Source organism: Mytilus edulis, chromosome 8 (genome assembly GCF_963676685.1).
Source record: "Mytilus edulis chromosome 8, xbMytEdul2.2, whole genome shotgun sequence".
Taxonomy (NCBI): Eukaryota; Metazoa; Mollusca; class Bivalvia; order Mytilida; family Mytilidae; genus Mytilus; species Mytilus edulis.
Genome location: NC_092351.1, coordinates 22,871,350 through 22,893,762, shown reverse-complemented (window position 1 = coordinate 22,893,762; position 22,413 = coordinate 22,871,350). Strand labels below are relative to the sequence as shown.

The 22,413-nt window shown below is 33.0% G+C and overlaps 2 protein-coding genes across 2 annotated transcripts in view; both read left to right on the top strand.

The window, feature by feature from the left end:
* The window catches only part of LOC139485099 (sodium- and chloride-dependent glycine transporter 2-like), a 124,290-nt gene that overhangs the window by 22,154 nt on the left and 79,723 nt on the right, over positions 1 to 22,413 (top strand). The window contains exon 2 of the mRNA XM_071269220.1: positions 4,896 to 5,961. The gene's annotated coding sequence lies outside the window, so the exon portion shown is untranslated. The remainder of the gene's footprint in view (positions 1 to 4,895; positions 5,962 to 22,413) is intronic.
* LOC139485096 (uncharacterized) lies at positions 12,280 to 21,878 on the top strand. The gene is made up of 4 exons (XM_071269215.1): positions 12,280 to 12,374; positions 15,769 to 15,901; positions 16,462 to 16,719; positions 20,934 to 21,878. Exons 1-4 carry the CDS (start codon positions 12,287 to 12,289, stop codon positions 21,088 to 21,090), a joined length of 636 nt encoding a protein of 211 aa, XP_071125316.1. The 5' UTR covers positions 12,280 to 12,286; the 3' UTR covers positions 21,091 to 21,878.

The window sequence follows — 22,413 nt, the reverse complement described above, 5'->3', positions numbered from 1 at the left end:
AACATTATCTTAAACGTGCAATTTGTCCTCAACAGATTCTGATCCTTTCCTTTTATGTGATCGAACTCATTGACATGAATTATTGTGCAATGTGATATTGCTTCTCCTTCATTCATCAGCTTGTCAAAATTGTAGGTAATACCATCTAAAAACAAAAACATTCTAATCAATTCCATATACAATCAAACAGACCGCTACACGCGGACCTCGACGACGACACCTTATAATGCAAAACACATCACTCCGTCAAACAACAGTAATATGAAGTGACATGTAATTTCACAATGAATTATTCCACTTTCTCAATATTTCCATTCTTTTCTAACAAAGTCTTTAAAGAGCATTTTCTATCAGTATGTACGATGTAATAATAAATTTAAAAAAAAACACAACACTCAAAAGTTACAAAAGAAACTATTTACCCAAGTGAACAATTAATTGTTCTCCTTTAAAATACTGGTCTCTAAAATGACCAGACCAGACCTACTTGTACATAAAACAGTTTAACGTGATAACACCTTGCCCTGCGTTTAACCGGCGCACGGCATAACAAATATCGGACCAACTGCGTATCAACTACCCAATGTCTAAATCCCACAACATTTTGCCAGGTCAAAAGTTAACACTTAGATCTACAAAGAAGCCACCAGGGCGAATAAAAATTACCAACAAGGAATTAAGGCCATCAAGGTAAGTATTTTCGATTTAATGTTGCCACCAAGGCAAGTGTAACAAATTATGAAAAGGACCACCTGGGTATTTTGCACCAAGGAAGATATAAATAACCACCTAGGTATATTGCCACCAAAGCATATATAAATGACCTCCTAGGTCTATTGTCACCAAGGCTTTTATAAATGACAACCAATGTAATAAAGCCACCAAGCTAATGTAAGGAAAAGTTTAAAAAATATATATTTACTTTGTGGAGCACGACCATCTCACAGCTTGGATGTTAAAAGAATGAGGATGTATCACATGTACTTTCACTAAAGATATACCGCTGTTCAAATTTCATAAATCGATAGAATACAAAAATCCGGGTTACAAACTAAAACTGAGAGAAAAGTATCAAATACAAGAGAACTACGACTAGTACTAGACACAACAGAGACACAACAACGAAATGTAACACACAATAACAATACAGTATTGAGTAAGATTTATTCCCGTGCTTATTTATACACGTGGGTATATTTAATCAGTCTCGAAACTAACCCCTTAGAGTGACCATTTAATATATTCTCTAAATTATACAATGGTTAAGTACAGATATAAATCTGACGTCCACTACTGATAAGGGGACCGATAATATTTCTCTATTAAGAACAGATGTTTAGATCAAAAACTGAGTTTGTAAATTTTCTATTAACTCTCAAGTATCGAAATGATGAGATAAATGATAAATATTCTGATTTTAGTTTTTCACATCTTCACATTAACTCAGCAGATATTAAAAAGAAGAAGCAAAGTTTTAAAAATACAATTATTATCGTTTTAAATTATGCATTATTTGTCATAGATACTGCACTTAAATATTTTAATGAATCATAATTTAACTTTAACTTTTTCTTTTTTAATAATGATGGTTAAATACAACATATTAATACAGAACATTAAATTGATGTTACTATCATACTTTGAGAGCTCAACCTCTCCTTCTTATTAATTGATTGATTGTCAAATAAACGTAAGAAAATAAACATGTTGATAGTTCTACATACCACAAGTTAAGATAGTCGGTAAGATAAATTTGTTAAACATTATGCTATATTTATACATGTTATATATAGTGACCCAATACGATATATATATATGAAGACAGTGAATTTCAGTGAATTATAGTGTTTCCTACATGGTGCAGATGATAAGCCAAACACCATTTTGATATGATTTCTCGGGCTGGGATCTAAGACTGTTATCACCTGGCAGCTAAATAAAAATGTGTACTAGCTCAGTTCAAATGGATTTCATACTAAACTCCGAAAAATATAAATGAACTTTAATTAAAATAAACATATAAGACTAACAAAGGCAAGAGGCTCCTGACTTGGAAAAGGTGCAAAAATGCAGCGGGGTTAAACATGTTTTGTGTGATCTCAAACGTCGTCCTATTCCTCTAGCCAATGTAGAATTAAAAAAATACACATCAATACCCACAGTAAAACTCAGTTTTAAAGAAGTCCGAGTCCGATGTCAGAAAAGGCTACCAAAAGAAACTAAGCGAAATGACAATGACATAAATTAACAAAGGAATACTAGCAATTAATGACATGTCAGAATAAGTACCTGGTTTTAGAATAAACATAAAGCCGTTAGTTTTCTCGTTTGAATTATTTTACATTCTCATTTCGGGGCCTTTTATAGCTGGCTATGCGGTATGGGATTTGCCCATTGTAAAAGTCCGTACGGTGACCTATAATTGTTAATTTCTGTGTCATTTTGGTCTCTGGTGGAGAGTTGTCTCAGTGGCAATCATACCACATCTTCTTTTTATATGTTTATTTGCGATTTACAGACCGTAAGAGCAAACCAAAATTAATACAAACATATGCCATCCTTAATGACTGACAACAGTACCGTTACTGTATCCCTTCTGAATAAGTATGGTTAAATGTTTCGTTAGCCTGTGAGGTGAATGCCTACATTTTTGTATTTTGTATTGAGAATATTACCATAAAAAATGAATGTGAAATACGTATAAGATGTCTGCAGATTTATATTGTCAAATGATTTATCTGTACCGATGATTTGATTTAGAAAATGTTTTGACTAGTTTATGAAATCGAAAACTCTTGTGTAATAATTTTTCAGTTATACAGAGATTTCTTTCGTTAAAATTAACTACGTCATAACATACACGTGCGAACCGGGCAGGTTGTGAAACATCATCTTTTTTATCATAAATTTTGGTAGTAAGCATATCAAAATCCCGGAAAGGATAGTGTTCATAATAAGTATTATCTTTATTTAAAGTCAGTTCGGCAATAAAGATCTCTTTAGTGCGCATACTGAAGTTACCATTATTGAGAGCCAATATAGCATCCAAATAACTCAAAGTCTTATTAAAAAACTAATAACGGCCAAATTTGTTGGAATATTTAATGTTTTAAAATGTGTAAAGTATTTTATTGTAATTCTAAAACTGGAGATCGTTTTAATTTGCTTCTAATGTGTACGCTTTACTCGATGCATTGCCTGTGTCCTAGTTGGGTTTGTTATGGATTAGTTAGTTTAGAACCCTTTACTTCTTTTAGCTAATGATACCAATATAAAGCCAATTAAAACATATGAATGATTATTAAAGTATTAACTATCATTCCAAGGATACAAAATGTAATAAAATCTTCTTCAAGTTAAGCCTTGATTGTATACATTGTCAATTAATAGGACGATTAACAAACGGAATTTCCAAGTAAGATATTTTGAAATAACTATGAATGATTTTGAACACAATCTACAGTGAAGGTCAATACGGTATATGACTGTCACTCCACGTATCGCTAGAATTTGCATTGATAAGATACTACTATAAATACTCTGGTTAAAGTTCTGTTCAAAAGTATCTCAGTAGTCACTATTGATAAACGAATAATGTTAACTATCGCCGTATTTTCCGGTTTTTTTTTCAGTTAGCGTCCTCCTGCCCAGAGGGAGGAGGTATGAGGGTGTGTCTGCAGGAGCCCAGGTCAATGAACCCGGTGGAGAGGGTAGAGAAAGTATACTCTTCTTTTATTTTTAAAATCCGACGAATGCATGCCTTATAGTTAAACTGTGAACATACATGTAAGAAAACAACATTGGAGTTATTTATTTGTTTGCTGTATATGGGCTTTTGATTTTGCAATTTGATTATAGAATTTCTGTATAGGATTCTCCATAAGAGTGCGGTATTTTTATTATTTTACTTTTTCCTTTTAGATAATGTAAAAAATAAGAAAGTTATTCATAAAATGAAAAGAAGAAAAATAAACAAATGCACTTTACCTGTTTGTTTTAAATTTGCTCAGTGTCATTCATTATTCACTACATTATTAGTACAAATAGAATTTAACTACGTAGTTTTTATCACATCATACTAAGTACTACTTTTAGACAAATATAAAGTAAGCCTTTTTATCAAATTTGGCTAAATTTTAGTTATGTCAAAGTAAACTATACGCAAACTTTTTCGAATAGTTTCCTTCTGTTGTATTAAAGAGGAATATTATAATTCAGTTGCATTTGGAAAGAATGTTTAACTGAATGGGTCTATCAATGCCCATGCTACGTCAATCTTTAAAGACCCAAATATTGCAAAACACATATTCTAGCTCCATGACAAATATGTTGTTGTCCCCGCAGATAAAGCCCCAAACAACATCGTCTGTGTGTGTAAAACTCATTACATTAACTGCTTGATAAACGAATTAGGTATTGACAAATCAACATATACCCTCACGACACATACTAAAGAGGAAATCCTGGAGAATCATAGGTCTGTTCTGTGTTCCTTTGGAATTTCAACCAAAGATGAAGAACTGGATCTTCCATCACTGTATTGGATACCTAAACTACATAAGTGTCCTTACAAAAAACGGTATATTGCTGGGTCTTCCTAGTGCTCCACGAAATCTCTTTCTAAATTATTAACATTTATTTTATCAGCAATCAAAGACGGGCTTCAAAGTTATTGTGAAACTGCCTATTCTAGAAGGGGACGTGAATAAGATGTGGATACTTAAAAATTCCAAAGATCTTTTAGAGTACATACAATCTAACTCTCTTTCATCTTGTAACAGTATTAAAACATTTGACTTTTCTATTCTTTATACAAGTATTCCACATTCCAAACTAAGAGACAAATTGAAAGAGTTGGTATTGCTTTGCTTCATAAAAAAGAATGGTCAACGTAGATACAAATATCTTGTCTTAGGGAGGGATAAATCCTACTTTGTAAAGGATCACTCTGATTCAAACAAAAAATTCTCTGAAACTGATATTATCAAGATGCTTGATTTCTTGATTGACAACATATTTGTTACGTTCGTAGGACGTGTTTTTCAACAGACTGTCGGCATTCCAATGGGAACAAACTGTGCCCCTCTTCTTGCCGACTTGTTTCTGTATTATTATGAGGCTGACTTCATGCAGGAACTTCTTAGGAAGAAAGATAAGAAGTTAGCAATATCCTTTAACTCTACTTTCCGCTATATAGATGATGTTCTTTCACTAAATAATTCAAAATTTGGTGACTATGTGGAACGCATCTATCCCATCGAGCTAGAGATAAGGGATACTACAGATACAGTTAAGTCGGCCTCATATCTTGACTTACATCTAGAAATTTACAATGAAGGTCGATTGAAAATAAAACTTTACGACAAAAGAGATGATTTCAGCTTTCCAATTGTGAACTTTCCATTTCTAAGTAGCAATATTCCAGCAGCACCTGTATACGGGGTATCTCCCAATTGATACGATATTCCCGTGCTTGCATTTCCTATCATGATTTTCTTGATAGAGGGTTGCTTCTCACAAGGAAGCTATTAAACCAAGAGTTCAAAATTGTGAAGTTGAAATCATCCCTTCGTAAATTTTACGGACGCCATCACGAGTTGGTTGGCCGTTATGGAATAACCGTTTCACAAATGATATCGGATATGTTCCTTACGTCGTAACTACAATCTCCTTCCCTCTCATGAATGTGACCTACCGAATTAGACTATTTATCGGATTTGTTATTACATAAGCAACACGACGGGTGCCACATGTGGAGCAGGATCTGCTTACCCTTCCGGAACACCTGAGATCACCCCCAGTTTTTGGTGGGGTTCGTGTTGTTTATTCTTTAGTTTTCTATGTTGTGTCATGTGTGCTGATGATTTTTCGTCTTTTTTTATTTTTAGCCATGGCGTTGTCAGTTTGTTTTAGATTTATGAGTTTGACTGTCCCTTTGGTATCTTTGGTCCCTCTTTTAAGGTACATCCATTTTTACATTTTCTAATTTACAATATCTAGCAAATTTCATTATATAAACTGATTACTTCTATGTATCTCTTTAATTTGTTTCTAAGTGAAAATATTATGTTCCTTTCTTTATGTAAGTCCATGAATACTAATAGAAATCATCAAATAAATTTTAGAAAGGAAATGGGGAATGTGTCAAAGCGACAACAACTCGACCATAGAGCAGACAACAGCCGAAGGCCACCAATGGGTCTTCAATGTAGCGATAAACTCCCACAAAGTCTAACACATGTCTAATTCGGGATCTACTTACGAGAAACACGTTCATTGCTATTTTGGTGACAGTAACGGCTTATTGATTTTTGAACATGACTTTTTAGTGTATAGGTTTCATGGTATTCAATCTTAAATTATCTCGAAAAATTTGAATATATATCACTCCAGGTATATAAAGTATATGGTATATTCAAATGATAATCTACTTTGAATTTTCTAGGAACTTTTGAATATATCTGTGGATGCCAACATAAACAAAGTAGTTAGCAGCGGATATAGCATGTGGAACGGTCAGCGAATTAAACAACATATTCTCAACGATTATTCAGCTGTAAGTCTCGTTATTACACATACAAATTATTTGATATTCAAAACTCACAAGTCGAAAAAAACGTCAATTTAAAACAAAATACGACAAAAATGAAAACAATTTTAAAACCACAACATAATAAAAAACCAAAGACTAAACAAACAGAACTACTAAAAAAACGGGTGTGATCCGGAAGGGCGGAAGGGTGGGTAGATCCTGTTTCACTGGTACACTCTTCATGTGGTAAACACACATTCGTACAATTTTTTTTTTTAAATATTGTCGTACACTAAAAGAAGTCTATCCCTTAACATTTTTATAAAAAAAAAACTGTAATTTAGTCTGAACTGCTTTTAAAATTCCTCTTACGTTTATATAATACTTGCGCACACTATAATCAAGTGTTGCAAGTTTGGTTGTACCTACACATTAGTTTTTAATCTTGATTTGGGTTGTTTTTTACCTTTTTTATCGTCTTCTTTCAAAGTGATCTTTAAAACTTTAAATTGCTTTTACATCATGGATTATGATAAGTTAGAACTATATATTGAAAGACAATTTGAATTAAACGCTTACATATTCTTTCGTGTATTGCAGGGCAAAATTTACTCTGTTTATAGCGGAAAATGTATGACAACCGATTTACCATCATATCCAGGGGAAATTAACTGTTTACCTTGTGAGTTTTGTCCAGTGTTGACATATACACATAGTTCGTTAGCTGCATTTTGAATTTATTGTTATCTTATACATGTAGACATTCAGAAAAGGAAATTAACTAGTATGAAACAAATTGTACAGACAATAAGACCTTCAGCTACAATCAATCACATCAATAGTGAGAATGAATTTCTTTGTAAAAGTAAAATTGAATTAAAACCTTTGCACCGGTTCATACATGAAATAAATTTACCTGTTTATAGCCCATTATTATTCTAATAACTTATGGTTGTTCCAGGACTATTCATCTCTGCTTTTTCTTTTTGGAGTCATATTAACATGCCAATGGTAGGATTTGAACCTTGAAAAAGTGTCGAAGGCTAATTTCTACCGTACTTTCATTTTAGCCAAATCAATACTTTCACTTTCAACTTTAAATGTATCCCACATATTTTACTTATTTCAATGTTTTATTATAAATGCAACTGATAGGACTCAAATATTAATCTTTTCAAAGAAAACAGAAGTCGGAATACCCTAGAAAACATACTACATATAATTCTTGATAAACTGGGGGTTTAATCATCACAAAGGTTTTGCAATGGTAAACAGATTGTCTTTTCTCAAGAGCCCGTGGGTATATACGGTATAACTTTATAAAACAGATTGTCTTTTCTCAAGAGACCGTGGGTATATACGGTATAAATTTATAAAGCATATTAAGGAAACTATTTTTGTTATTTCAGCTGATGCTAAACTAGTGCTTTCTACCTATTATGGTTCTGGAGACAACAAAAACGAGATTGATATTTATGGATTTCTCGTAAATGGTAAGAAAATGGAATTTAGTGTCACTAAAGGATCATGTGTTCCTGTTGGAGAACATCTGCCATTGACCAACGGCTTTGCCGATGTTGGCTTCATGGGAATCACCGAAGGAATAAAAGACCCTTCAGTGTTTGATATCCCACCAGAGTGTAATCGAGCGGGAACAGTTTCTCCGGTAGGTTTAAAGATTACACACGTATGCATGTAAAATTTCAATTTATACTATAACCATACTGCCCTTGGATGTCGGTTTAAGGGTAGATTAACACATGAGAGGACAAAAATCCGTATACGAAGTCTCGGTTGATAACTTTTTCATCGAGCGTAAGGCAGATTGTTTTGTTTTTATTATACTTGATGCCTTATGATTTAAGTGTACACTATGTTATTAGGCAATAACAATCAAAACCAAGGAGTAAACAAAGACTCACAAAACCAAAGGACATTTACATCAACAGTTATAAATAATAAATAAGAAACAACAAGAACTCCATTAAAAACCGGGAGTGAAATCAGGTGCTCCGGAAGGGTAAGCATTTCCTGCACCGTATTACAACAACTGTAAAATAAATAAAGTCATAAATTAAGATAGTTTACTAATAACTACAACAAAATGATACAAATGATTTAGAAATAAGAATCGGTAAACCTCGGCCGTAGCGTGGGGCAGCAGTCCTTTTGCCCCAATTACTGTGTTTCAGGGGTATCATTTGCGCCAAATTTTGTTTTCCAAATGTATCAATGTACATTGTTCCGATTTGACAATCACCAGGCCCAGGCGGTTGTTTATTTTAGGCATTAACACCCGTTGCTAATATTATCACATTTTGCTATGGGTTGTCATAGTTTATGAAAAGCTAGTGAAAATTACAAAATTTTCATGTATCATAAAATAAATGGATAATACACGTAATTTGCCTAAAGTATAGTAACTGTAATAGATTATTTCACTTTTTAAAAGTAGGAATCAGTATAATGGGTTCTGTATCGAGGTGGGAAGTGTATCACATTTAACTTTAATGTGATTGTTAGTCATTATATTAACAAATAAGAGCACCGAAATTAACCATTTCTGCTGTACATTATCAATCGTGTCTCGATAAAGAGTATTTATAAGTTAATATATTTTTAAGTTCGTCACTATAAAAGAGAAAACTAGGTTGATTTTTTCCTGGACAGTTTTGTGAATAGAATATGCATAAGGTTTTAGGTAAATAATTAAATATACATAATGATTGTCTTCACTCACAATCACTTAAGGTGGCTCGGCCCTTTAACAGTGCGTATATTTTAACGCATGTTTCTTACGACGAGTGCCTTGGAAACAGTCGCTTTTGGGGGTCTTCTCAAAAATAGCTTTGGTGACCTTGGAACTCGGGCGTGTATTAAAGCACCCTTGACGATGTAAACAAGTGATGCAAAACGTTCTTCAAAACAGGAAATATGTACAGTCGGAAATTCAGAGTGCAGATTGATATCGAATAAAATTAAATCAGACTATAGTTTTCCTTTGTATGATTTTTATACCCCCCTTTTTTACATTCTGCATACGTACATATGTTCTGTGTTTGTCTTTTAAAACATACTTTAGAAATTCGTATTAAGAAACGTATACATGCTTTATTTCAAACCTAATATGAACTATGTGGCACTGAAGCAAATAAATTGAATGATTCCGTTTAGGTTTAAAGATTATCATCTCCAAGAAATGTCAAATATGTTGTTGTTTTGTCTACCTTTTTCATAAATACTATATTTTATAATTTCAGAGAATGCAGTATATAAATAAGAGCGGACGTGTTTAATGTGAAAAAATGTATAAATCAAAGAACAAAATGTTCAGTAGGAAAAAAACTATTACATGTATTTATAATATTGATATTGTAATTTCACAATTGTAAATTCAGATTTTTAAATATAAACTAGGAAAGACTATTACTGCTTTTGATTCATTAAACTTTACTTTTTGTAAACAAGGTGCTGAAGGATAATAAGAAAACCAGTGTTTTGTCTATAAATGCTTAGCTTCGATTAAACATATTTATTTATAGTGGATTGGGAAAGAAGTTTTACAACTTATATTAATCCCTTTCCACTTTGCGGGTGCGAGTGCTGCCTTGTAGCGGTATTATCCTGCTTTTTTTCGAAATCTACAAGGGTGTCTTTAACGTTAACATGCAAGAGATATGGCTCTCTCTGATCACGGGTCTGCCATTTATCATCCCCTTCCGACGGACTATCATCGTTTCCTCAAGACCACACTCGCAAATAGGTCAAGGGAGCCGCAAATTCAGTCCCTGAAATTTTCATCTCGAAACGGGAATTGGACCAGGAACCTTTGTGTTTGTATTCCGATGAACTAACCACTACACCACGGTTCAACAGAAATATATGATATTTAATTCAGCTGAATATTGAAAATAGTTACAAATATCAATTGATTTTCAGTTACCTAATCTTTTTTGTTTTTTGCAATGTTATACAGTAAAGCCCTCCTGCAGATTTTTTTTCACAAAATAGATACCCTTAATTCCCCGTATGTCTGCATTTCTACTCGTCAACCATCTTTGTGATTCATAAAAGTACAAAAACTAGTCTGCAATAAATGGTGCGCTATTTTTGCCCATAGAAATATCTACATCCTGTCTATAAACTGTATTGTCTTGACGTACATACACGTTATCAAAGAGAAAATTAACAGCTTTTATTATCTCATTACAACTCCAGGAAAAATATCAGAGTGGCATATTTTCTTTTCTGAATAGAGATGAAGGCTTTACACGAATTGCATCAAATATATTTGCAATCAGATTTAATGAAACATTTATTTTCACAAGAACCATTGTGTTTGTGAAATTAAGATTGTGTGGAATTGCATTATTCAGATTTGAAAAGTCAACAAAGTAATAGACCTTCAAAAGCACGTAATTCATCTAATACATCCAAAACTTTTTTCATTCCAAATATAGTTTATTCCTTTTTTCTCATATGTTTTTTTTTCCACGGTTAATATTAATATCTTTGGTAGTCGTTTAGGAACTGGCTAAAAGCACTGAAATTTTAAAATTTATGTACACGTAATCGGAACAAAGAAATATAATATTTTGGTTAAATACCCTCAAGTTATTCAATTATCCATTATAACTTCCTTTTAATAATGTCGTCATGATTATAAATAACTGGTATGAAATAAAAGGTAAACAATAAAAAATACAAAAAAATACAAAAAAACTAAAAACTAAAAAATACTGGAAAGTCCTATATATATTTGCAATTAGATTTATCAAACGACAATTTAATTTAATAGGACAACTTTTGTTTTATAAGATTGTGTTGAAGTGTATTGTGAAGAGTTGAAAAGTCAAAACTGTCAACGGCATCAAATCACCTTCAAATGCACGTAATTTATCTAAAACATTTAAAGATTTTTTTACATTCAAAATAGAGTTAATTCCACTATTTTCATATGTTTTTTTCTTCCAAAGTTAATGTTAATTTCTTTAAGGAACTAGCTAAAAGCACTGGCTTTTAAAAGTTTATGTACACTGCAATCGGAACAAAGAAATATAATATTTTCGTTAAATACCCGCAAGTTATTCAATTATCCATTATAAGTTCCTTTTTATAATGTCGTCATGATTATAAATAACTGGTATGAAATAAAAGGTAAACAATACAAAAAAAACAAATACAAAAAAAGTAAAAACTAAAATATACTGGAAAGTCTTAAATATATTTATAATTAAATATTTATAATTAGATTTCTCAAACGACAATTTAATTTAATAGGACAACTTTTGTTTGATAAGATTGTGTTGAAGTGTATTGTTAAGAGTTGAAAAGTCAAAACTGTCAACAGCACTAAAAGCACCTTCAAATGCACGTAATTTATCTAAAACATCCAAAGATTTTTTTACAATCAAAATAGAGTTAATTCCACTATTTTCATATGTTTTTTTCTTCCAAAGTTAATGTTAATTTCTATAAGGAACTAGCTAAAAGCACTGGGTTCTGAAAGTGTATGTACACCGCAATCGATATCGGAACAAAGGAATATAATATTTTTTGTTAAATATCCTCAAATTTATTTCATTCAATTAACTATTATCACTTCCGTTTCAGAATGTGTCATGATTATAAACAGCTGGTATGTACTAAAAGTAAACAATAAAAACAAAACAAAAAACAAAACAAAACAAAAATAAAAAAAACTGGAAAGTCCTATATTAGACATTTCACAACAAATTAAACTAAAACTCAAAAATGGTGCACATGAAAGCAATATTCTGTAAAAACTATAACATATTAATCGGAATATTCTTTCTTGGTATCAAAGTAAATATAACGCATTGTAAGTACTTAAACAGATACAATTTACGGTTTTTTTTAATTGTAGAAATGCCATTAACCGTCAGGTGTCAAACGGTCATTCTCGGCTTTTTTTAGCGTCAAAATCATGATTAGTCAAAATTTTCTTACTGTGATTCAGCTGAGATTGAGATCCGGCAAATAATAATTATTATCCGTTACTGTTATTCTCTTTTCAAATCGTCAAAAGCAATCAATGTGTTGTTTGTTGTAATGAAAATGTATATTCTATTTTATGCAACAAAAAATACTGTTAACGTAATTTAATTTTGGCAAGATTTTTTTTATCGTTATTCGTCATGCAGGTACCCCCATTTCAACACTTTGGTTAGGTTACAGCTTATGAATGGTAAGCAAAGAAATAGATTTCAGAATAATTGCAGCGCTTATTTTTTATAACCGAGTTCGGTTCTCTATTTCTGTCTAGCAATGGCATGTGATTAAAATCTTCTACATGTGTTTGTCGATCGATACAAAAGATGTACAGATATCATTTGTCCACTTTAACCATTGTCTCAAAAATCTCTTTGTAAGTATGGCTTGTGAGTGAGGTTGTGTGAAAGTTCACAAAATTAGAATTATCGAGGATTCTAAATAAAAGCAACAGTAGTATACCGCTGTTCGAAAGTAATAAATCGATTAAGAAAAAACAAACCCGGGTTACAAACTTAAACTGAGGGAAACACATCAAATATAAGAGGAAACCAACGAAACAACAGAAACACTAAAGTGTAACAAAAAACCAAAACGACAATGCAACACAAACAGAAACAAACTATTATTAGACAACAATTGCCATTTTCCTGACTTGGTACAGCACATGTAAAGAAAAGATGGTGGGTTGAACCTGGTTTGGTGGCTAGCAAAATTTGAAACGGATACAAATTATGGATGGAAGGGCAAACGGTCGAAAGTACGGACATTCCAATCGTTTTATACTTGATTTTTAGAAAAGTTATGTCGTTACTTCGACGTTATGTTCGATATATCTAAAGGAACAGGTATATAATGTGTAGTGTATCAATTTATAGCACAAGATCATTGTTCGTGTATCTTTATTTCGACAAGAACGTACTTATCAAAGAGAAGTGAATGATATCAAAGAAGTATTCAAACTAAAAACGATCGAAATATAAACAACAGTAAAATAATCGAAATATAAACAACAGTAAAACTACTCGAAATATAAACAACAGTAAAACTACTCGAAATATAAACAACAGTAAAAAACACTCAAAATATAAACAACAGTAAAAACACTCGAAATATAAACAACAGTAAAACACACTCAAAATTTAAACAACAGTAAAAACACAATATAGAAAGCCAAGAGAGAGAGAGAGAGAGAGAGAGAGAGAGAGAGAGAGAGAGAGAGAGAGAGAGAGAGAGAGAGAGAGAGAGAGAGAGAGAGAGAGAGAGAGCTGTTAAAAATGACTTTTTGTTGTTATAATGTTTTAAAGGGATGAAATGATATTTCGAATTTATATATTTGAATCTTAGAAAACTAGAGGCTCTAAAGAGCCTGTGTCGCTCACCTTGGTCTATGTGAATATTAAACAATGGACACAGATGGATTCATGACAAAATTGTGTTTTGGTGATGGTGATGTGTTTGTAGATCTTACTTTACTAAACATTCTTGCTGCTTACAATTATCTCTATCTCTAACAGTACTTTCTGTGGTAATTGTTATTGAAAATCTTCAAATTTTAAGAAAATTGTTAAAAATTGACTATGAAGGGCAATAACTCCTTAGGGGGTCAATTGACTATTTTGGTCATACTGACTTATTTTTAGTTCTTACTTTGCTGTACATTATTGCTGTTTACAGTTTATCTCTATCTATAATAATATTCAAGATAATAACAAAAAAACAGCAAAATTTCCTCAAAATTACCAATTCAGGGGCAGCAACCTAACAACCGATTATCCAATTCATCTGAAAATTCCAGGGCAGATAGATCCTGACCTGATCAACAATTTTACATCCTGTCAGATTTGCTCTTAATGCTTTGGTTTTTGAGTTATAAGCCAAAAACTGCATTTTACCCCCATGTTCTATTTTTAGCCATGGAGGCCATCTTGGTTTGTTGGCCGAGTTACCGGACAAATTTTTTTAACTAGATACCCCAATGATGATTATGGCCAAGTTTGGTTAAATTGGCCCAGTAGTTTCAGAGGAGAAGATTTTTCTAAAAGATTACTAAGATTTACGAAAAATGGTTAAAACTTGACTATAAAGGGCAATAACTCCTAAAGTGGTCAACTGACCATTTTGGTCATGTTGACTTATTTGTAGATCTTACTTTGCTGAACAATATTGCTGTTTACAGTTTATCTCTATCTATAATAATATTCAAGATAATAACCAAAAACAGCAAAATTTCCTTAAAATTACCATTTCAGGGGCAGCAACCCAACAACAGAATGTCCGATTAATCTAAAATTTCAGGGCAAATAGATCTTGACCTGATGAACAATTTTACTCGTGTCAGATTTGCTCTAAATGCTTTGGTTTTTGAGTTATAAGCCAAAAACTGCATTTTATCCCTATGTTCTATTTTTAGCCATGGCGGCCATCTTGGTTGGTTTGGCGGGGCACTGGACACATTTTTTAAACTAGATACCCCAATGATGATTATGGCCAAGTTTGGTTAAATTTGGCCCAGTAGTTTCAGAGGAGAAGATTTTTCTAAAAGATTACTAAGATTTACGAAAAATGGTTAAAACTTGACTATAAAGGGCAATAACTCCTAAAGTGGTCAACTGACCATTTTGGTCATGTTGACTTATTTGTAGATCTTACTTTGCTGAACATTATTGCTGTTTACAGTTTATCTCTATCTATAATAATATTCAAGATAATAACCAAAAACAGCAAAATTTCCTTACAATTACCATTTCAGGGGCAGCAACCCAACAACGGAATGTACGATTCATCTGAAAATTTCAAGGCAGATAGATCTTAACCTGATGAACAATATTATCCTTTTGTCAGATTTGCTCTAAATGCTTTGGTTTTTGAGTTATAAGCCAAAAACTGCATTTTACCCCTATGTTCTATTTTTAGCCATGGCGGCCATCTTGGTTGGTTGGCCGGGTCACCGGACACATTTTTTAAACTAGATACCCCAATGATGATTGTGGCCAAGTTTGGTTAAATTTGGCCAAGTAGTTTCAGAGGAGAAGATTTTTGTAAAAGTTAACGACGACGGACGCAGGACGACGACGGACGCAGGACGACGACGGACGACGGACGACGGACGCAAAGTGATGGGAAAAGCTCACTTGGCCCTTCGGGCCAGGTGAGCTAAAAATAGAAATGTCGGAGAAATATGATTAAAAGCATAGCATTACTTAGCTTTATATTTATTATAGGTTCGCAGACATGCTCTTTTTCAAAAGATGGAACATATCATTTATATTTCTGCAAGAAAGGATCCTGCTGTCAAGTTAAAGGGAATATTTATTGCGTTGCCAGATCTAAACACTGCTATGATATGATGTTATTGTAAGCATAGTTATAAGGGGGTAAAAAACTGAGCACCCATTGTGTATGTGATAACCAAAAATTAGTTAATAAAGTACATATCTGCTGGAATATCATTTTTCACATTTTTTTTAATCGGGTAAGGGAATTTTTACACCTGATTATATACACGCTATATTCTAAATTTGTGAAGTAATTCTGTTACAAAAGAGAAACGAAAGATATCGAATGGACATTCACGTTCATAAGTCGAAAAAAATGACAACGACATGGCTTAAAAAACCACAGACCAGCAGACAAATATGACTTTTGTTATCCTCGCTCAAACGCTACTTTTCTTGTCATGACATACATGCTCTTATATATCTTATATAACATTCTTCACATCTTATCAAAACTTCAATTACTATACATTTATATTTATTTAACATGTGTACATGTGTATTAGTTCGTTACGTAAAAATATTCACATATCAAATAACGGACTGACACAAAGTTCGACGCATTTGGAGTAAAGCTTAATGAAGAATTGAATTACAAACAGGCAATACAATAATAAATAAAATTAAATATTGTTTCAGGCATGTTTCGCGGAAAGTACAGAAACCTACCGATGCATTCAGTGCAACTCGTAATACCAGAACATCTGTGTTGTCTCACTTACAGAGTACCGCAATACCATTGATATCTACCTCTACTGAATCAACTATATTGGTTAAAAATTACAGGAAATCGAGTACAACCATAACATCAACACCACTAGTTCCGTTATTTTCCACTATTGAGAAAACAAATCCTCCGAGTTTGGATGTTAATGGTAGCAATGGTCTTCTGAATTGGTAAGCGTTGGGTTAGGTAGTTTATAGTTATTACCTTTCAATAAATGAAAATAATTTAGAACATTAAAAACAATAAAATATTTGAGAACTTAAATACAACGGTGAAAAAATCGACCCTTTTGTCGTAATATACTAAATATTATATAAATATAATGGGTTTTTTTTAACTTAAAGTCATCTTAAAGGTAAGTTTAACCACATTTTCAGTACACAGGCGATTGATGTTTTTATTTTATGAGGTAGTCGCTGTCTTTGATTGACTAGTATATCAGTCTACGGATGATGACCTACGGATGATGACCTACGGATGAGGAAAGTGAATGCAGATTGTTCTAGTTTGTATATCAATACAAAGCCCTGGGCTTATTTAAGGTGGTACCAAACACTCTGATTAAACATATTAATTCGGCTCGTTTTATTTTCATAAATCTTTTATAAAACATATCTTTAGCTGTTGACTTACTTTTGGGTTTTGTTGCCGTAATTTATCGATAGGTTCCTTGATATATATATATATATATATATATATATAGAGTCTATAAGAATCTACCAACCAGTAAACTTAATAGGTATTGGATCATCAAAATTGACAATACTACACAAACAGGAAAAATTATATGAGTCTGAAAGATTGTGTAACAATACCGATAAATAGATGGAAAACAAAACACTAAAAAGTGTTGAATATCATTGCACAAAGATGGAAAAACTGAACAGATGATATAAATTATACAATAATAGCAAATATTTCGGCTCAACAAATGGCCTTCTTCGGTGACAAAAGTTTTAACAATAATGAGATATAATGTATAAGGTGTAAACATAGATCACTAATAATACAGGTAAGTTTTGGTCGATTGATTTTAATCCAAAATCCTGAATATAATAATATTAACACTAGACTGTAAATTTAATTATTTCTTTCTATTGATTCCATCTGGATGAAGGACACCCAGTGTTTTTATCCAAAACCTCTCCCGATTTTCTCTTTGCCTATTTTGCCATGTACAATCCTGTTCGATCACAAGTATCTTCATGTGATCAAAATCTTTCAGGTTGTGATCTGGTAACCTGAAATGTTGGCTGACAGGAATGTACGGTTTTTTTGTGAGGTCACTCCTGTGGCCATTGAGGCGTTTGTGAAATGGCTGCATAGATTCACCAACATATTGGAGACCACATCTAGGACACTCAAGAACGTAAATCACGTTTGAGCTTTTGCAGTTGACATTGCAAAAGATCTTGTATGTCTTTTCTGTGGTCTTACTGTGAAATGTTGATGAATGCTGCAATTGGTTACAACATTTGCAGCGCTTGTCCCCACAAGGCTGACAATTACCTACAGTATGGTTAGGTTTGGAAAGGTCAGCACGGACAAGTATATTTCTCAGGCTGTTAGGTTGTTTGAAGGCAATCATGGGAGGCTCGGGAAAGATTTTGGATAACTTCGAATGTTTCTCGATTGCTGTCCAATGATCACGAATGGTCTTGAAACTATTTCTCAGGCATGGATGGTAGGTGAGCACACATGGGATTCTTTTACTTTTCTGTTTATCTTTGTAAGTTAGCAGACTGCTTCTGGGGATGGATTCCGCTTTTCGAAAACTATTTTTGATGTTTTTGTGTTTATATCCCCTTCTTTTTAAATGTCCTTTAAGCTGCCCCAGACGTTGTTTTGCAGTGTCTTCAGAGGAGCAGATTCGCCTTATTCTGAGAGCTTGGCTGTATGGAATGCTCTTCGTGCAGTGTGGAGGATGGCAACTTTCAGGCGACAAGTATTGATGAGTATCTGTAGGTTTAGAGTATATATCTGTGTTTATTATACCTACAGAGAGGGTGCTAGATGTATCAAGGAAGTTTATGGTGGAATTAGATGTTTCATGGGTGAATTTGATGGTAGGGTGTTGATTGTTAGCATTTGTTATAAAAGTTTCTAATTTTTGGTCTCCCTTGTCCCATTTCATGTCAACGTCATCAATAAATCGATACCAGGAAAGCGGTTTTTCGATGGAGCACTCCAGCAGTTGCTTTTCAAATTTACCCATGAATATATTAGCATAAGATGGCGCCATTTTTGTACCCATAGCAGTGCCATTTGTCTGTAAATAGTGTTCTCCTTGGAATGTGAAGTTGTTCTTTTTCAAGACCATAGTAAGCATTTCAACTAAGCAATCAGTAGGTGGAATTTTAGGAGATCGAGAGTCCCAAACTTCTCTACATGCTTCAATACCATCCGCATGGGGAATATTCGTATAGAGAGAGGTGACATCCATAGTGACAAGAGTAGTATTGGCAGGTAGAGGGTTTAAATCCTGCATCTTTAGTAAGTAATCTGTAGAATCTTTAATAAAAGATGGCAAGTTTTCTACATGTGGTCGAAGATAGTAATCAACGAATTCGGATATTTTTTCGGTGGGATGACCATTAGCTGAGACGATTGGTCTACCTGGGTTACCAGGTTTATGAATTTTAGGGAGCAGGTAGAATCGCCCAGGTTTTGAATTTTCAGGTTTTAAATATTTGAAAGTATCTATATCAATGATGTTATTGTCACACATTTCCTTTAAACATTCTGTTATTTCCTCGCTGAATTGGAGGGTGGGGTCCGAATTAAGTTTTTTGTAAAACCGGTCATCATCTAATTGGCGAATGGCCTCTTGGACATAGTTAGATTTGTCCATGACGACAACTGCACTCCCTTTGTCTGCAGGTTTAATAACAATGTCGTCATTATCTCTCAAATTTGTCAAAGCCACACGTTCATCAGGTGTTAAATTATCATAGGTCTGATTGTTTATTTTTACATTTGTAAGTATATCCGTTTTAACATTGTCTATAAATGATTCTAAGGTGGTGTTTTTGCTTGGTTTAGGGACCCAGTTGCTTTTCTTTCTAAATCTATATTCATTGGAGTCATCAGAGTCACTATCTGAGGTGGTGCTATCGTCCTCTTTCGATGCAAAATGTTCCTTGATGCGGAGGCTCCTGGCAAAATAATCCAGTTCCTCAGACAATTTAGTATCATTCACTGGACCAGGGACTGGACAAAAGTTTAGGCCTCTCGATAGTAATGACGTTTCGTCTTTCTTCCGCGTGTTGAATATTTCTACTATCAGGGGTTTTCCTTTCGTACTTGCGCAATGCAATGAAGGAATGTAAGGGGTCGTGAAATAAAGTCACTGCATATAGAAAAGCAGTCGGTGAGTAAGAGTACGGAGTAACAATTATCCAATAGCAGAATCGATGAACATTTCCTGACGGTTTGGGTAAAATATAGGAAGTTTTGTTAGAAGATCGTATGTATGTTCAAGACTTAATGTTTAATGATAAAACATATTCATTTAGTAATATATAAATATTCATCTTGTTGTTTGGTGGGTTTTTTTTTCAATTTGAAGAATGATATATGACTTAAATATATCTGGTAAGAGTACGCTCATTCAAGGGCTGCATTCATCATTCAATTAATACTATTTCACTACATCTTTTAATCTTTTCTGAATCTTTTGTTTGCCATTTTTCAATCTTGATTTTTTTATAAATTTCTTCTTGACCATCAACGATCATCATCACTAAACGACAGCTACATGTATGTTGCCTATAATACGGAAGTTTTAAATGTACTTATTCTGAAAGCTTTGTGTGATCATCCTTTAGTGTATCTATTTAAACAAAATTAGTGAAAGTATTAGCTAGATCTAATTTCTATTTCCGGAATCTGGTATGGGTCAGTCGAACTTCATTTACATGCCCCTTAAGAAACATAATAACGCTATATCTCTTTTTTCCTGGATTGTGACATTACTGAATTATAAAAATATGTAATTAAGGAACGATCTTTTAACGTTTTGTATGAAGTGTTCTTTAGATTGTCTATATATTTTCTGACTCTAATAATGAGGGGGCAATACCTTTTTATGTTAACCTGTTTTGGCCTTTTTCAATGTGCTGTTAACTGTTATCTGAGATAAATTTTAACTGTTAACTGTTTTCAACCCACTGTGTTAACTGTTATCAGCGTTTTTGTATTTGTTTTAACAGGTTTTTTTCAAAAATCGAGGTGTTGTTAACATGTTAACGGACCCGTATTGCCCTCCCTCAATAATGTTAGATTTCCCCTTTAAGTATATTCCTTCTTATTTTTTATGATAAGATAAGTTACTGTATGTGACTGTATAATTACATGTGACTCGTTACATTACGATATTTTTCAGGCAGCTACTTCTAAAGATATCAGTCCCTATAACAGTTACATTTGTGTGCATTGCTGTATGTGTGGGAGCTTTACGCTATAAAAAGCAGATGAATGCAAGGAAATACAGATTTGTTAACAGCTTGAGAACCAATAATCGGGCCAACATTAATGTATAGCAGCAGTATAATAATTGTTAGCTCATATCGTTTACTCATCATGCATATTTGTATAAAAAAAATTATGTGACTGCACAATCTTTCTTGCTTTATGCCAAGAAACTTGTCAGGAATGTTCAAATTTGAAATAACTCAACAATTCAAACTTTAAAGTGTATTTTTTGGTGCGGATCTAAAATTTTAAATAGCTACAAGGACCAAAATCATATTCTGATTAGTAGTACCTGAATTTACAAAGAACTTCTACTGAATCTATTGGCAAACAAATTAAAGAAATAATAGGAATGGTCCATGGATATCATAAGACCAATTTAAAGTTTTGCTGCCGACCAAACCTTAGATGGCCACCGAATTTAAACACAATTTAACATCCAATTATCAATAGAAAAGAGAATGGAAACGAGGAATTTGTCAAAGAGACAACAACCAGGCCTTAGAGCGGAAAAATATCCCGAGGCCATCAACGAGGGTACAGACACATAGGTTTTTTTTAAAAACCATCTCGCACACTTTAAATTAAATCTTGCATTTATGATAATGGGTTGATCATGTCGTACTTTTAGAGTACCTTTCGTTGACAAACCGAAATAACAAATAACAACCACAGTGGAACAAAGTATAATCCTACGAGAATTATATACAAACAATCAGATTCCTCAAAACCATCTCTTACATTACAACACAGATAGGTTAAGACTGTGGATGAATTTTGTTCCTCTACTAATTTGGAATAATTGTTGTGCCTTTACAAATTTAAATACAAAGATGCTTGCAATTTTAGAGCATAAATCAACACTTGATTTGTTGCATATTTTTCTTGTCGAGGCCTTTTATAGCCGATTATACAGTATGGGTTTTTCTCATTGTCGAAGGCTGTACGGTAGCCTATGATTGCTTGTATCCACTTCATTTGAATTTTGATGAATAGTTGTCTCATTGGCAATCATACCACATCTCGTTAGTTTTATAAAGTAACGTGTTCGAAATCTGTACGAGTATAGTTTTCTCACTAAAAACATTATGATTAATGAATAGTTTTACCAAATATTTAATAAATGACAAAATGATATATGAGCGTGTTTTACGCTACTTATATTAATGGCTGTTATTGTGGAACATAGTATAAAATATAACCCTACGAGAAAGACATAGAAAAAGCTCAAACAACAAATGATATGGCACCCCCATACATTAACTCTTGAGCGAAAAAAACACATCACACAACATACTACTAGTAAAATTAATATCCATACTGATCTGTGTCCATACCTTATACAATGCCATATAAATAATTCCTTTATTGTAAAGGTTCTTTATGTGTGT

Excerpts from the sequence above, each read along its gene's own strand:
- LOC139485096 (XM_071269215.1), top strand. The coding sequence starts at position 12,287 with ATGGTGCACATGAAAGCAATATTCTGTAAAAACTATAACATATTAATC. Across the intron at positions 15,902-16,461 it reads TGCTATGATATGATGTTATT|GCATGTTTCGCGGAAAGTAC; the intron begins GTAAGCATAGTT and ends ATATTGTTTCAG. Across the intron at positions 16,720-20,933 it reads AGCAATGGTCTTCTGAATTG|GCAGCTACTTCTAAAGATAT; the intron begins GTAAGCGTTGGG and ends GATATTTTTCAG.